The 17,315-nt window shown below is 48.5% G+C and overlaps 1 protein-coding gene across 2 annotated transcripts in view; it reads right to left on the bottom strand.

Moving 5' to 3' along the window:
* Positions 1-17,315, bottom strand: part of EPHA2 (EPH receptor A2) — a 55,040-nt gene that overhangs the window by 4,652 nt on the left and 33,073 nt on the right. For both annotated transcript variants that reach the window (XM_029578475.1, XM_029578476.1), the window contains exons 5-15: positions 16,915-17,247; positions 16,528-16,652; positions 15,767-15,926; positions 14,829-14,928; positions 13,762-13,817; positions 12,209-12,334; positions 11,810-11,995; positions 11,046-11,107; positions 10,300-10,509; positions 7,280-7,429; positions 1,304-1,497 (exon numbers count right to left, since the gene is read on the bottom strand). In XM_029578475.1, the coding sequence (XP_029434335.1) occupies positions 1,304-1,497; positions 7,280-7,429; positions 10,300-10,509; positions 11,046-11,107; positions 11,810-11,995; positions 12,209-12,334; positions 13,762-13,817; positions 14,829-14,928; positions 15,767-15,926; positions 16,528-16,652; positions 16,915-17,247 (1,702 nt within the window). The remainder of the gene's footprint in view (positions 1-1,303; positions 1,498-7,279; positions 7,430-10,299; positions 10,510-11,045; positions 11,108-11,809; positions 11,996-12,208; positions 12,335-13,761; positions 13,818-14,828; positions 14,929-15,766; positions 15,927-16,527; positions 16,653-16,914; positions 17,248-17,315) is intronic.

Here is a 17,315-nt window from a genome sequence, read left to right on the forward strand (position 1 = left end):
GAGGTCCCTCTAGGCCTCAGGAATAAAACATGGCCATTAGAGAACTGTTCAGACTTCAGTGAAAAATGCTTGGGGTTTGTCTGCAAAGAGCAAGACATCACTAACTTACAGTCAAGTCCAACATCAGGTGGACAGGGATGAAGTGCTATTTGTAGATGAAACTTCTTTGGAGTGATTCACATTGTTTGCCTAATTGAACATGGTATGGTTTTAATTTCTGGGCATTCAATTCTGTTTCTGTAGCAAATGTCAAATGAGGTCTGGTCATTTTCACACACATCCCCCCCCATTGCTGGCCTCACGCACTGCCCTGCAAGCTCATCATTCTGCCCACAGCTGTGTTATACACTCATCTCTCTAGCATAAATCTGTTTAATTTTGAGATTGATTTTAATGACCAATGAGGTTTTATGAGTCGTTTATATTTTCCAGCAGTGTCATCTTTTGCTCATTGGTCAGTAAGTTAGTCCAATTAAAAAAAAAAAAAAAAAAAAGCATCACCTTATATATTTTGTTACCCTTTATTTCTGTGCAATGACCAATAAGACAATGAGGGCCAGGTGTGAGCTGAATTCTAGAAGGGAGCAAGTTTATAATCTGGTTCAGAGAAGCTTATGTACGTTGCACTAAGTTTTAAAGCAAAGGACGTGAGGACTTTCACTTTGAAACTCGACCCCAAGCTCGCACCCTCCCTCGAACCCGTTTCTGCTGCAGCTCGATTATGGCTTGCAGAGGCACGGACAGGTGGACCTTCTCCCCCCGCCCCTGAGATCCTCCCCTTGGGCATTCTAAAATGCGCAGAAATAAAAAATAACTCGGTAAGAAGTCAAATGCCAGTGAAACGCTGCTAAATTATTTGGAAATTATTCTCAAAGGAGGAGACTTTCAAACTGCAGGTCCTTCTTACCCCCAAGACTTTACAACCTGTTTCAAAAAAAGGAGAAGTTGGCAAATATCTGCGCACAGTCCTGCAGGTGCTTTCCAAGCTGAAGGAGTGCGTGCATCGGTGCTAACTGTCCCCCCGGGAACGCCTCTATCTGCGTGCAAGGTTCCACGTGTACTGGCACCTCCCACGTACTTTTACAGGGCGAGAGAACGGGCAACTTTCAAAGATCCCTCTCCCCCATTTCTCTGTGTAACATACATTTTTACGGGCAGAAATGGCTCTTAAATATTGCCCTCCCCCCATCTTCTAAAATATTAATTGCCTCTGAACAGGAAACCTTATTAGGATGTACCGAAGCACCCTCGAATGGTGTGGGGGTGGTCCCACCAAAACTAGAGGCCGAGCTCTGCTACTCACCGGGGGTCAAACTCTGCCAGGGTCTTCAGCGAGTCGGGGGCCCGGATGAGCTTGTCGAGGATGCTGACGATGTCTGTGAATTTGGGGCGCCGGCCGCGCTCCTGCTGCCAGCACTGCATCATCAGCTGGTAGATGGCGGAAGGGCAGTCCATGGGGGCAGGCAGGCGGAAGCCTTCGTTTATTGCTTTCATCACCTGCCAGGTGGGGGAAGAAGTGGGAGAGGGTGAGTGTGCGAGTGGCTAAAACCACACCCAAAAGAGCACTGGGTATTATCACAGCACCAGGCAGACCACAGCAAAGAAGCTCCTGAACAGGTCAAGCAAAACCCATTCACCTCATGCAACCCTGGCATCCAGTTACACCCCCCCCCCCCCCCCCAATGCCCATCCAGGCACTGCAGTACATTAAATGCCCTCATTCATCGCTGTTTATCTTTCCTAATGCCAGAAGTGATCTGAAGGGGGTTACCATCCCACTCCAGGATGAGCTGAGAGAGAAGTGAAGCTCTTTGGGGCCTAATCAGTGTATGAAAAGTTAGAGTCCTCCTCTGTCTGACGGAGAAAGGTTTGCCGTGCCTGGGCAGCGCGAATCCAGCACGGATGCAGAGCAGCCATCTCTCTCCCTGTGTGCGCTGGGGCATGCGAGTCTGCACTAACTGCAACTTCCAGCTCACTTTGGCTACTGCAGTCCCTGCCCCAAACCATTCTGCCAAGGGCATCCCTTACTCAGCTTTACACAAAAACGAGCCTGAACTGCATTTCACACGTCATCCTTGGATGTGTCAAAGTAAAAGCATTTTGAAACGTGAACGCAGTGCACTTCCAGCTCCTCTGACGGGAAGGCACGTGGGGATGACCCTGTGCTGAGCAGGCAGGCGTGCCCATGTGTGCCAACGTTCGAGCGCCAAATGTTATTTCTCAGGCAATTCCCAGCTGGCATGCAATGCTATTGCTCAGAGGGGCAGTGGCATTCGACCACTGAAACAAAACAGAACAAATAAATTTTAAATCCATTCACTGCGGGTCACGGAGTCTTGTAAGTAATCAATCAACGACTGGCACAGTCTGCCAACACATTCCCTGCAGCCGCTGGCTGGGCCGCACAGACCCTGCTGGAGCAGCGCCCTACTTGGCAGATGTAAGAGGGAGCTGGATTATGTCCCCCCTCCCCAATAACTGAAATAAGATCTGCGATCCTGCGACCCATTACCTAAGAAATCTCTGGCTGATGACAACATAACCCAGACCTAAACAAATGGCTTGTACTGTCAAGGTTCCCCCCCCCCCCAACAGCTTTCACTGACAGGACCTGGTTTCTGGCCAGTGCTTTTGTTCAGATGATCAGCTTGTCGCGGCTTCCACGGAGCGGCTGCACTTAAAGCAGCAGCAAAACAATTCCATGGAGCAACTCAAAAAACGGAAAAAAAAAAAAAAAGTTTTATTTATTCCTTCCTGAAGTGATAGCTACTGAGAGCGTTCAACAGTTCCTCCAACACAGCTGTTTTCAGCAATCTAAGTCTCAAAGTAAACGGAGGGCTTCTGCTATGCTGTTCATCGTCACTCCCGCTCCTCCCATGCCTCACAGATACATGTGAAGCAGGAATACAGCACGGACAATTTTTTTTTTTTATTGGAAGAGGAGGGGATGTGGGGAGACATTTGCCCATGTGAAAAGAAGAATGCCATATCACAGGTGTACTTTTACCTGTGGGGGAGGAAAACTGTGGCAGGATTTCATTTAAAAAAAAAAAAAAAAAAGCAAGCAGGAGCCCCCAAGTAAACAGGTACCAAAAGTATCTGCGTCCTCTGCCGGCCTGCACTGCCAAAAGGGAAGATCCTCTTTGAAATGCCCAAAGAGACTGAAAACTACTCCAACCCCCCCCCCACCCAAAAAAACACAAACTTTTTTTTTTCAAAACAGTTGGGGGGGGGGCGGGGAAGGAAGCAGACATAGGGCTAAGACCAAAATAGGAAGCAAGTGAGCCAGGAAGCTGCTTCCCTGCAGTGTCTGCCACCACCTGCTGCTTTAATTCTTTCCTTGCTGCACTCCCCCCCCCCCCCCCTCCCGGGTTATATTTGTTGTGTAAGCGCTGGGTGCCAGGGGGCATCACACCACCACCAGAGATGTTATTACCTTCCAACAGCTGGAGGCTTTGCCTTCCCTAAGGAACTTTATGGGCCGAGGTTCATAAGCTTTCACCTGAGGACCTTGGGAGTTATGAGCACAAAAGTGGAATTTTGAATGTTTCCCCACAGAGGACCACGAATTTTGTGCGCACAAAAAACACGTCCAAACAATAAGGGGACATCACTTTAGCTGGCGAGCACACATATCGAATGCTTCCTGGTTAAAGGTACGTGCACGTCCGACCGAAAAAAAGATAAAATCACAGGCCAGATAAAAAAAGTTAACCCATTGGAGGTCTATATTCAGCGCAGTTGTCCAGCCAACTTTGAGACTTAGCCTGATAAACTCTGGGGTCTGGAAATCCCACCTGATTCACTCCTGACGGATCTGGATCACATTTTAGCCAATGGAAAGTGTAACTGGCCGGGTCAGGGGTGGTGAAAACCAATGCCCTGCATGCTTGTAGTACAGAATGATTAGTAACTGACAAATGAAATTAAAATCAAAGCAGACCTAGGACAGAATCCACTCCTCACTGCATGAGAGTTCTGCCTTTGGTTCCACTAACTGCTTGCTTCAACCTTTGCAAGGGATTTTGTTAAACTGGTTGTGTGCTTATTTAACTGATCGACTAGTTAGGCTCAGCTGGAATCAAACAGTATCCCCCCCTTTCAGAGCACTGATTTTTGGAGGTTCAGGAGCTTCTGTTTTAGCTCTGCTATTTAAGCTGTGCTTTGTGCCTTTAGCCCCTGTAATTCAGGACCATGCATTAGTTATCTGTGTGCTGATGACATTCAGCTCATTGCCTTTACTGACCCAGATGATTGGTCTTCATTAAAATTCTTGCATAGCTGCTATCACTAAGTGGCTGAAACAGCATAATGAAAAAACTTAAATCCTATTCAAAAAAGTGGATGCCACTCGGATAAGCGGAGTTTCTCTTGTTTATCGGGGGTTATGATCCAACCCAAAAAAAAAAAAAAATTGTTTAACTACAGGAGTTATATTTGATAATAAGTTAATTATCCATGAACAATCAAATCTCGGCTGCTGCTCAATCACGTCTCTATTTCAGACTTCTGCATCAAATTAAGTTCAATGGAAGTAAAAGTTCTTGAAGCTCTGGTCTATTCGACAATACTTAGCCGATTAACTATTGGAACACTCCCTCTACCAAGAGCGCACACTTTGGAAGATCAGTCAGTTACTTCAGACTACAGTTGCCAGACTGCTTTTTGCAGCGAAAAGGAAGGACTTCAGCACCCGGCTTCCAATAAAATGCTTTACCGGCTGCCCATAACTTCTAGGATCAAATTTAAAATCCTCTCTTGCTTGCAGAGCTCTGTCCAAGGGCCAGCTGTACCATTTAGCTAACCATTTATAGCTTATAAGCCTATGTGGTTTTTACACTCTTCTCAACAAGATCTCTTAATGATATCTTCGCCAAACACCAAACTTTCAAGCCCCTTCTATATGGGTTACCCTGCCATGGAGTCTTGGCAAAGAAACAAAAAGTACTTAAGTTCAGAAAAGTTTCAAAGCTTCGTTTTCCTAAGCATCTGGCAGTGGTTTTATATTTTAGTTACTTTTGTAGCTTGAAGTTTTAAACTTTTGACATGATTCTGTGCATTACTGCTAGATGTTTATGAAGTTAATTCAAATATAACATACTAAAAGTAAGTCTCTATGCATTTTATAGACCAGGGGTCACGATTTGAAGCTCCAGGGAGGAAGACTCAGAACCAATGTCAGGAAGTATTTCTTCATGGAGAGTGTGGTGGATGCCTGGAATGCCCTTCCAGAGGAAGTGGTGAAGGCCAGAACTGTGAAGGACTTCAAAGGGGCGTGGGATAAACACTGTGGATCCATAAAGTCTAGAGGACTTCATTCATGAATGAAGAGTGGGTGGCTCGCGGGAATGACGGCTACTACCTGGAGATAATACCCTTATTCAATAAACATACACACTGTTAATGCGACTCCAACATTGCTCTAGGCTTCAACGGCAAGAGGAAATGTGGAAGGAAGGATTTGCATTCACAGGGAAGCGGCTTGCTTGTTGCGGCAGTTGCTGCCCCAAATCAAGTAGGCCTGGCGCTTCACTTTCAATGCATATCCAGCATAGCTCTCTGCTTCAATGGCAGGGGGAATGAAGAAAGGTGGATCTATATACAGACAACAACCAACAAGGACTGAATTGCATAGTCTGGGTGGACAGATGAGTGTGGGTGTGGCTTGCTTGTTGTGGTGGTTGCTACCCCTAGCTAATTGGGCTGGATGTGGTTCAGACACTGCTCTCTGCATTAGTGGTGGGGGTGGAAGGGAAATAGAACCAAAAAGGTTACTAAGAGCTAAGAGTAACAGATAAGTATGAGAAAAAGAAAAAAACGTGCGAGGCTTGCTGGGCAGAGTGGATGGGCCATTTGGTCTTCTTCTGCCGTCATGTCTATGTTTATATGTCATTTAAGCTACAAAGCATTTGTACATTTTACTTTTTTGTGACCCACTTTGATGATTTGTGTTGAATTGTGGTATATCAAGTTCATGGAGGTTCATTCATATCCAACTGAGCAAGTTATTTAACAGTTTCCTAACGGCCTGTCAACATTCCTGGGTGGTTTACGGAATACAGATTTCCAAATTCAATAAATAAAACTAGTTATACGAGACCACCACATCACATCTAAGTTAGCAGGGTAATTTAGACCTGCCAGTGAGCGGGTCCTAAAGTTAGCTGGATAAACTTAACTAACTTGGCTAGGACATTCAGCGGCGTGGCCAAACTGTTGAATATATTCAACTATCTAATAGTTAGTGGATAGGTTTATCCCACTAACTTAGCTGGATAAGACTGAATATTAGCACCTATCAGACTAAGTTAGCCAGATGAAGTAGCTCTGTCCCAGAAGGCCCCTGCCTAGTTATGTGGCTAGGCAGCAGCCACTGAAGGCAACCAAATTATGGAAATGGCACCACTTAGCTGGATAAATCAAACTTACCCAGCCAAGTGGTGCAGAATACAGACCTCAATAACTCTAGGACAGCTGAAAAGCACTCCTAAAGTTAACTGGATAAAAATAAACTTATCTGGCTAACTTTAAGATAGTCGGGAATATTTGGTGGCATGCCCAAGTCACTAAATATCTTGGCTAGGCTAGCCAGATAGCTTTATCCGCCAACTTTGCCAGCTGGTCGCAGATTGATTATGGACATCGTGTAACTTATATTCCACTGAAAATCCAGGAAGAGTAACTAAAGCTTAAGTGCTACAATATCATTCCTAAGTTTTGACTACCTGGAATTAGGGGAATTTGTGTTGCCTTTTAAAATCAGCTTAAAAAAAAAAAGTCATCTAAACCTAGGAGCGCACAGCCACAGCTACAAACTGGCCCCAAATGTTCAGCAGGGTCCTCTTAACTAAAACAAAAAGGTCCCATGCACCAGCCTACAAATTCTCTCTCGTGTTTTGCATGGTGTATTCTGTTGTACGTTTTTATGTACAACAGAATTGTTATATTGTAGAAGTGGCCAAATTTAGAGTTGACCTTAAAACTAACACAACTTTGGAAAATTTGTACATTTGGCAGCGTGTGCTGCGTGTTCTCTCTTTGGATGGCTGAGGATTTGCAATGGGTCAGTACAACTGTTTCCTTTTAGTGTCCTCAGCTGTCACCTAAGGTAATTCCCATTCACACCACAAGCCTCCCCCCCACCCCCTTACACTACAGCTGCACAGCTTCATCCCCCAGACACAAATCACCCAAACTCAGGCCGCTGCATGCTGGAGATGCACCAGTTCACCGAGATGCTCTTGGCCTGCAAGGTGGCACAACTGTGGCGGGCACTCACCTCATGGTTGGACAGCTCCCAGTAGGGCCGCTCCCCATATGACATGACCTCCCACATGACAATTCCATAGCTCCACACATCGCTGGCAGAGGTGAACTTGCGGTAGGAGATGGCTTCAGGCGCTGTCCACCGGATGGGGATCTTCCCACCCTGTAAAGAGCACAGAGCACCGTTAGCTGCTCTCACCTGCCAACGCACCTTTTTCAAATAGGGAGATCTGTTCATGGCAGGATAGATACTAGTGGGTGCCCTCCATCCCTTGCAGGGGATGGCCTAGCTGGTTCCAGAGGGATCTTAAATCACATCAAAAAGGCCTTGCAGGGTTAACTTCACAACGAGTGCACAAGAAAACAAAAGCATTCTTACACCATGACATTAACACTTTCTACTACAGGATGTTGTAAGCTAGGAAATGGGTTTCCCTACTTGTCTGTGTATTCGTGTTCGTATTCATTGTTTGCACCTCTGCATGGCAAATCTGATGCAAGCTTCAACCCTTTGCTCTAGTTTGAGAAGATTCTCCTTTCCTCCCACTCTGTCCTGTTCAAGACAGATTTCCCACTCACTGTGCCAGTTAGATGCTTGGTGGATCCAGAATAAGCAACAGGCCGCTCTTACAGCCTCTCAACACTTGGGGTTTACAAGACCTCCCAACAAAGTCTTTTCATCCCGGGGAGCGAAGGAAGCACAGTCCGGAAAACGAGAGGAGTCAGGTGGGGGGCATCATGGAATCCAAAAACCATGCCAGCATCGATGAAAGAAACCAACTCAGCTAGTTATCCCCCATGGATAGAGTGTCAGAGGGTCTGGCTCCCAAGTGACAAACCCCCTATAAATAAGGACAATGTTGCATAGCTGAAGACATCACTTCTTCTCTACTGGATTCCACTCTGTCAAACTAAGCTGCACAGAGGTGGCCAAGTGGCAGTGCAGAGCTTACAAAAGCATTCCGGTTCAGTTCCCCACGTCAGCTGATGCTGGTGGTGATGCTATGGAAGCAGCGGTCACAATCCTCCAGGGCAGTGGTTCTCAACCCTGTCCTGGGGACCCCCCCCCCCCCAGCCAGGTTTTCAGGATATCCACAATGAATATGCATGAGAGAATTTGCATGTTATGGAGGCAGTGTATGCAAATTCTCTCATGCATATTCATTGTGGATATCCTGAAAACCCGACTGGCTGGGGGGGGGTCCCCAGGACAGGGTTGAGAACCATTGCTCCAGGGGGAGGGACTCATGATCATTGCTTTTGGATGACACCCATTGGCTAGACCCAGGATTGCAGGGGTTCTAGGGGAAGCCTTGGTGCATGGTCCCCAGCCAAGGACCAGTATTACAAAAACCAGACTAGGTGCGTGGATAAGGAAGAGGACATGAAACAGGGAAAAAGCTCTTGACCAGGGCACCAGATTCCAGCCCTGGTTCCAACTGAGCTGGAAGTATGAAGGATCTGAACGAAACTGCAGAGTCAAAAAAACGCACCACCAACCACACTCAAAGAAAACAATGTGCTACCATCAGTTACTTCCTAGTTTGGTTCAGTCTTCAGAGCTTTCTGGGGTTTGTAGTCCTGGATTTCACAGGGAGCGAAGAACCATCAATGCCAGAATCCACTGGGGTGGTTCTCTCCATGCCGCACTCATGGTCCCATACCAGTCTCATTCCGAGGATTGATGAGTGGCATCCCTCATGTTATCCATGGAGTGGGCTCAGAGTCCAGAAAGCCAGCAGCGGAGCAGAATTTGGTGACATTTCAATGCCGTCCACCATCTGAAGGACAGTGCTCTGCAAGGACATTTCATGTCTTTTTGTTGTTTCCTCCAGAAGTTGCCTCCTGCCCCTTTGGGGCTTCCAGCTCAGTTGGAAGCTGCCTCTACTGGGATATGGCAGCTACCTGGGGTTTTCGTTTCGCTTCTTCTATTCCCTCTCCTAGCTCAGCCCAGCCATGGTCCTTGCTCGGCCAGAGACAAACAAGTTGGCAGCTCTCGCCAGAGCCTAATGTGAACCCAGAGTCTGGCCACTAGGCCTCAATCCCCTCTAAACATCCTCAGCCCTATCCAGGACCAAGGGAGCAGAGGCCTGGTGCCCAGGAATCAAACCTAGGTTCTTCTCACAGCAGTGCCTGGCACTTATCCGTGAGCTACCAGGCCGGCCCACACCTCACACACTAAACAGAAAAAAATATTTACTCGATTTATAAGCGAGGAAATCTTACAAGACTGCTCTTTATGCTCTCCCATGTGGAGCAGTTTAATAGTTCTTAATTACTGGGCAGCAGCTGGTTTCACAACAACAACTTCCATACCATATCCCAAGCAGAGTCCAAACTGTTCCATTTCTCAGAACAGCCACTTTGGGGGCCAGCCTGGCAGCTTAGTGCCAGTGCTGCGGGCTGCCAGGCATAGGACCCACATTTTCACTCCCAAGTCAGGCCTTCTACTCCCCGGGCTAGCCAAGGCTGGGGAGGCTGCAGAGGCAGCACTCTCGGCCCCTGAGGGGGCGGGGGGGGGGGGGGGGGGGGGGAGTCCTAGTCATTGCGCAATGGCGACACCTAGTGGCTGGATTTAAGGGGCCATAAGTGCAGTGTTCTGGAAGGGGTCCTGGTACATGGCCCCAAGCTGAAGTCTACAGCTGAGATGAATGAACTAAAGTTAATTTGGGAGGAAAAAAAGAAAAATCACCAGGCAGTTGCAAACAAAAGCTCATGGCACCAGATTGCAGCTCTGACTCAGTTGGAAACCTAAATAAGCAGGAAGAAACCACCAGTTAAGAGAAAAAAAAAAGCCACTTTGACCTCTTGTGCCCTTTTCATAAAATTATTTCTTTAAAATGTTCATTTCTCCCTTCAATGGAGGTTTGTAGTCCTGAATCCTAAAATGTTTTTCTATCATGTGCTACTATGGTCACCTCTTAGGTTATAAGAAGGTCATTCTGTACAGTTGAAAATGCAGCCAGGATAGCGGAGTACGCCCTCTCTCGCTCCACCCCCCCGCCACCCCCCGGACAGGGCCAAGGCACTCACGCTGGTAGTGTAGGTTGCCTCTGGGTCGTTTTCCAGGACCCGGGACAGGCCGAAGTCAGACACCTTGCACACGAGGTTGCTGTTCACCAGGATGTTGCGCGCGGCCAGGTCCCGGTGCACGTAATTCATATCAGAAAGGTATTTCATGCCTGCGGCAATGCAGCGCATCATGGCCACCAGCTGGGTGACGCCAATCTGGCCATCATGATCCTGCCAAAAAAAAAAATTAAAAGATACGGTCAGACTGTGGTGGGGCATCCGCCAACATCTGCCAAGGAACAAAAAAAAAAAAAGGCGTAGAAACAGTTCTCAGGAAAAAAAAAATGAAAAAAAGGGAAAAATGTGTTACAACAGCAACAGGAAGTGAAGACGTTCTATTTTAAAATTTAGCTCCCTGAAGAGTGTGACTTTCTGTGCTTATGCAAGTGAAAAGCGGCTACAGTAAGACGCAGCCCTGGCAGGTGTTAAAAGTTTCCATTCACGCCCAGCAAGACCCCCTGCTATTCCTGTAAGGAGACCCCCACACTCGCCTCAATCCTGCCCTGCAACAAGTTATTCTAATTCACCTAAGCTGGCCCCCTCAGTCTGAAGCCCGGTCTCTGGGGGTGAAAGCTCACCCTACCCACACAGAGACAGACCCTACTTTTGAACCACCTTCAGGGGGGGGGGGGGAATTGTTCTGGATAGGAAGTGAATAGCTTTGTAGCAGGCAGATGCCACAGGCTGGGAGAATGCAGCATACGCACCCTTAAGAACTTGTCCAGCGCACCGTTCTCCATGTACTCGGTAATTATCATCATTGGTTTATCTAGATAAGATAAAAAATTGGGAGGATGAAACAGAATCTACATCCTGCAAAAATAGGAGGCTGCAGACAGTGACCGAGCCATTTCACCAGCTTCTGGAACCCCGCAGAGGAGCGAAATGAGTGCAAACAAAACGCAAGCCTTGTGTGCGCAACAGGATCTCTCGCCCCCGCAATCTGCATTCTCCTACTATCCAGTTCCTCCAGGAATGTTTGCAACCAGCAATAGCCTGCTGAGAAGTGCCCCTGTTTAAAGTAAAAGCACTGGGAATGGAAGTGCTCCATTCACCCACAGAAAAGGGACAGCACAGGGAGAGGTGACGCAAGCTCCCTCCCCTTCCCTCCTCCAATGCACCTCGTATAACGCCCCACCAGAGATCAGGTACAGCAAAGGCAACATGCATTTAACCGATGCAAATACAAGACATCAAAATGCATCTTTTGATGCATTTATTGTATTATTTTTTCTCTGTAAACTGCTTTGGGTTAAAATTTGTTTATGGAAGGCAGAATAGAAATACAACATAGCAACTGGGGAAGTGGCCAATGCTCAGATTAACAGAGATGAAGAAGTGGCTGGTTCTTCCATGCGGACAGTTGTCGAAGAGGTCAGGATTCTCATGAGGGCAAAGGTTGGGCGGGGTTGGTTCTTACATGCGGACAGATATTGGGAGGAAGGGCAGGAAGGGAAGAGCGAGTTCTTACATTTAGAAATGACGCCCTCCAGGCGGATGATGTTATGATGGCAGAACTGTCCCATAATGCTGGCCTCGCTCAGGAAGTCAATGCGCTGCTTCTCCGTGTATCCCACCTTCAGGGTTTTGATGGCCACAGGTACTTCCTTTTTTCCAGGGAGCTTGAGGATTCCCTTGTACACCTCCCCAAATTCACCTGGCAGAGGAGGGAAGTGAATGACGGAGGTGAGCGATACAAAGCTGAGGAGTTAATCAACTTGCCTCTATCATCAAGAGAGCTGACCACCTTAATCCTTGCTCCCAGCTCCCGGAGAAGATGAGATCTTTGATTGCGGCAGACGGTGACAGCATTTCACGACTCCCTGCTGCCATCAGCTCCGAGGAAAGAGCGAGCTCATGTGGCCCTTACCTGCACCAATGACTTTCTGTTGGGAGATGCAGGATGGCAGGATCTCGGTGGTGAACTTCAGCACAGCCTGGTTAGGGTCTTCGTAAGTATGGGGGTCCACGTACGTCTTCAGTGGCTTCAACTGATCTGAGAAGGAAGAAAAAGGGAAATAAATAGTGGAGGATTATAATAAAGAAGAGATGGGGGGGGGGGGGAACAAAATTCAGCCAAATCATTCTGTCGATCCTTCGCTGGCTGCCTTCCCCAACTTCTAATTTCTTGCCGTGGGCCATGAAACGGCAGTGGAACTTTCCAGTTGGGTCATGGAGGGTGGGAGGGGGGAAATCTTTAGCTACACTTTTTATATAAAGAAAAAAAATCTAATTTACAACAAGTGTGAAAAATCCTAGGTACTCTCGAGTGAGCGGATACACGCTGTGGTAGATGTCTCTTTACTTCAAAAACATGTCATCCACTTGCATGTTTGGCTTGAAAGTCCTGCAGTTCCACAGCCAATGGGCATGGGCTGATACTCTTACACGATAAGAGATACTGCCAATAGTGCAAATGAGTTGTAGGCACTCTCGAGGCAGCCTTGTATGGAGCGATGTGCCACGCTGGGAAAGCTATGGGATCAGCTTAAACCCTGCCTCTGTGCTGCCGGTAACTCTGGCTGATCTTTCTAAGCTCAGGGCTCCATAGAATCTTAGCTCACACACACGCGACTCCACAACACGTTGCAAGCTGGCTTCATCACTGCAAGATCAGAAATTGCACAGAAAGTGTGAAATTCCCAAACTTGTCTGTTCCAGCTGTACTCAAACAGCAGAGTGCAACAATCAGGTACTGGAGCAAAGGGCTACGACGTGAAGTCGGCATCCTAACCGACCCAAAGATTTCTCTTAAAACTCTGCGCTTTCCATTATTAATAAAAATAACAGCAACAACGATGGCCAGTTCCAGTCGAAATCTGATAGTGTTAGGGCCGAGCACATGCCGTTTCAGGCATAGGCACAATTATTTCGAGCGCCCAACAGCAAATAGTCGCTTCCATCAAGACGGAGACTTAAGTGCAGCCTTGGGAGCCCTGGCCCCAAGAACAGATGTGCACAGAAGGTAGCAGCAAACTTGGGAGGCACTGCTGAGCAGTAACCTTGTGACACAAGCTCACGCTGCATTATCTGCTCTCTAATCTCATTGTGTCTGTAGTACGACGACTCTGTCCGGTTACTGAGCTCTACACAGAGCTCTAGAGCATCTGGCGGGGTTAGGAACCAGATGGACTCGGGCTAAGAAGATGCTTCCTGCTGGTTCCCAGAATACAGGGGAAAAGCCAAGATTATGTGACGATAAAAATGGCCTCTGCCAACACTGGACTAGGCAGGATAAATTGATGGGAGTGCCCCCCGGAAGCAGCCCTAGTCTTGGTATAGATTTAAAAATTAAAAAAACACAAAACAAAACCCTGCTGGACATGTCCCACACGCAACGAGCGCTAAAAGCTTGTATTATACACAACCGGGCTCATATTTCTGCAACGCTCGCTACAAGGAAGTCATGAACCTGCAACTTACCGGATTTGGAGAAATAAACATCCTCAGAAGACTGCCGAGCTCGAGCGCTTCGCTTCCTACGGTAGAAAAAGCAGGAGAATCAACCAAAACCTTTTCAAGCCAGGGCCCGAAGCCTGCCGGGCCACAGCGGGAAGCTGCGCCTGCCGCAGCGCTGCTCCGTTTCAGCAGAATCCTACCGATTCTGACCCCAGGGGGTTCAAAGCCTCCGCACATTAAGAGTTTGTCGTAATTCACCTTGGGACAGACAGTGGGGGAAAACGCAGAATATCTAAGGCCTATAAATCTGTAAAAGGTTTAGGTTTCTACCTCAGAGATAGGTGGCAAAATTGCACCTCCCCCACCCCCCCACCACCTTTGAAAATGGATGAAGGTTGGGCACTTAAAATGTAGGCACCTAAAAAGTGGGCAGCTAAGGGGACATAATTAGGGCAGGAGAAAAAAAAAAAAAAAAAAAAAAAAAAAGGAGTTACATGCCCGGCACCGATGTCCGTGCCAGAGTCTAGGCAAAAAAGATCTGCAGGCTCCAACTCAAGCAAGCGCTTCTGATGGTGTCACGGGGCGAGAACTTCACCTTGACCCTTGTCAGACCCATGCTGCCAATAACCCACCTCTGCTTTCAGAAGGCACTTGGGAATGGGCAAATAAGTAGAAAACAAGGCTTCATTTTCCTTTTTAAAAAAAAAAAACAAAACACAAAAAACAGAAAACTGGACAAAAAATGGTTGCACGAGATCTCAGGCGTGTACGTTGTCCGTAACGCAGGATCTGCTTTCTTCTCGTGTTCGACCAAGAAAACAAGGAAGGCCATCTATGCACACCGTGAGGGTAACAAAGTGGAATTAGACGCCAGATGTCCGATCAGAAACTTTATTCTATGGAGACGTAGTTCTATTACTGATCGGACATCTGGCGTCTAATTCCACTTTGTTCTCCTCGCGTTCACCACCGCTCCTCAAATTTATAATTTTTTTTTTTTTTTTTAGGGAATATTTGCATTGGTTCTACTGGACACGAAAGCTTTTCTCCCCTCCCCGGGCCGTGCACGCTAGGAGAGGAATCCAACGTACCTCCGATGGATGCAGAACGCCGTGAGCAGCAGAAACCCAAGCAGCACCACGCCGCCGACCGCTCCTCCGATCGCAGCTGCCACGCTGGTAGCAGAAGAGGCTGCGAACAGTTTAACACACACAGTTGTACACAAGAGAGAAACACCAGGGGAAGGGCATCTAACCCCACCCTCTCTCCCACCCCCCCTCCTCACTGTGCCAATCGGAGCGAACCCTCTGTGCAAGCAGAATAGTCGTCAATTTAATAGTTACATTTTCACATGCGGCAACAGCCAAGAGGAGCCGTGCTTGCTGCTGGGGAGGGGGGAGCTCAATCAGAAACCGTTAGGCTGGGTTATGGCACCACAAGCCTTCATTGCACCTACGTGGGGGCTTTTCTTCCCTCTCCCCCCAAATCACCACAGCAACAACCCTCAGTCGGAGGCCAAGCAGTTATGGGTCCTAAATCCAGCTACTCGGTGTTGCTATTTCGTGTCGACTGGGAGTCCTTTCCTCCAGCTGCGATGGGCCCAAGGAGTGAAAAGCCCTGAGCCAGCAATCGGACCCAGCTCCTGCACGTGGCAGCCCGCAGCAGCATTCCCGCAGCCACCGGGCTGCGGGAATGCAGTTTGACAGCTCTTATGTTCCTGCGGTGGCCAGTGTGGGATTTTAGGGCTAAAACTGCCAAGCAGGCGGCCGGAGTCCGTTTCGGATGCAGCACGTGCGGTCCCTTTCTGAACCATGCGTCCCGCGCGCGCAGGCCAGTGAAGAGGGCAGCGGTGGAAGTGCCTCTGCGGCGAGCTGCATCTCACTCTGCCACCAGGCAGCCGCTATGGGATGGGATGGCGATTCATGCCTGGGACTCCTAGCGTGGTGCTATTTAATGACTCTGATGCCCTGCAGCTAAGCCAGCAGCGAGATCAAAAACACCCCCCCCCCCCCCCACACCGTGTACTCACCCTCCGAAAGGGTCTCAAACTCGTGCTCCACGCTGGAAGCCCCCTGACCCTCCTGCGTCAGCGCCTGGACACGCACCAGGTAGACCGTCCCTGGCACCAGCTTCGGGATGGTCACTGACGTCCCATCACAGCGGTGAACGGAATAGCTGTTCTCATCATTCTTTAAACAAAGGGAAAAAAAATCTGTATTAAAAGATTATCCGCAGGGTCAACACAAACAGCCAATAGATGCACGCAAACCGTATGCAGAAATACATGGATTCAGGGGCATGTGCGGGCCAGCGGAGCCGCTTGGCACAATCGTTTCTTGACCAGAGTATGTCAGGAATGTAACAGCTTGAGCTGGTCACCAGGTAACGCTGTGGCTAATCCCCTATTCTCATAAAATATTTGCACAGAACAAAAAAAAAAAACAAGATTCCACTCTTGGGAACTCAACATGTCAGACACAGGACACTTGTTTTCTATTTTTTTGCATGTTCAATAGACGAATAGAAATGTTGCACGATTAATCCTCGCTCCCCCCACCCCCCTGTCTGTGGTTTGGCATCTTGGAGGGAGAAGGGAGGGGGGGCTGTGTGCTTCCTTGGGTTAAGAAGGGGCATTTGCAGCGCGGAGCTCCGTCAGCGAAGAGTCGCGTGCATATGCGCCGAGGAGGGACACGACGCGGAGCTCCATCAGCGGCGAGGGCTCGCCAATTTCAAAAGAGCCGCGTGCATACACGGGGGAAGGAGGAACGCCCAGCACGGAGCTCACGTTACCTTCTTTCTGTAGGTAACCTCGTACTTCCAGGACCGGCTGTGCTGTCGGGGGACGACTATCCAGGACAGGCTGAGGGTGTTGGTGCTGCGGTCATCCAGGTTCACAGAGGTCACTCTAGGGGGTTCTGGCAGAGAGAGAGACATGCATTAGGTTGCTTGAGTTCACCTACTTAACAGTCACCTGCCGGAAACCCTCATATAAAGTCCCTTCTCCCTGGTAAAGGAAAAAAAAACAAAAAACTTTCTAATACAACACAACACCCCTCTCTCCAGGTTCATCTGATATCAAACAGGCCAGCTGCACCTACTTTCCACAGCACAGCCCTTATACAGTCCTCCCCTCTCCCTCCCAAATCTGTTCAGGAAAAGGGTAACATGGACTCTCACCAGTCTGGTTGACGCTGATGCTGACCGTGCTGAGGCTGCGGCTAGAGCTGAAGGACGAGACGCCATTCCGGGCCTCCACGGTGAAGGAATAGTTAACGTGCGGCTCCAGGTCGCTGACTTTAAGGGAGGTTCCCTTCAAGTCTTGGGGCGGCTCAGAGTACCGGACACTGGGGTCACATGGCTGGCATTCTCCTGCTTCAGGGCGGCACTGTTCACACACGACGCCGTACACAACATCCTTTCGGCCTCCTGTGCTGTGAGGGGGAGACCAGCGCAGGTGCACGCTGGCACCAAGGCCAACAGCAGTGAGATCACGAGGAGCAGAGGGAGGACCTGGGCAGAGGGAGGGAGGAAGAAGGTCCATACAAAGCCTTTAACACACAAAGAAGCATCTGCTGTAA

The sequence above is a fragment of the Rhinatrema bivittatum genome, chromosome 15 (genome assembly GCF_901001135.1).
Source record: "Rhinatrema bivittatum chromosome 15, aRhiBiv1.1, whole genome shotgun sequence".
NCBI lineage: Eukaryota > Metazoa > Chordata > Amphibia > Gymnophiona > Rhinatrematidae > Rhinatrema > Rhinatrema bivittatum.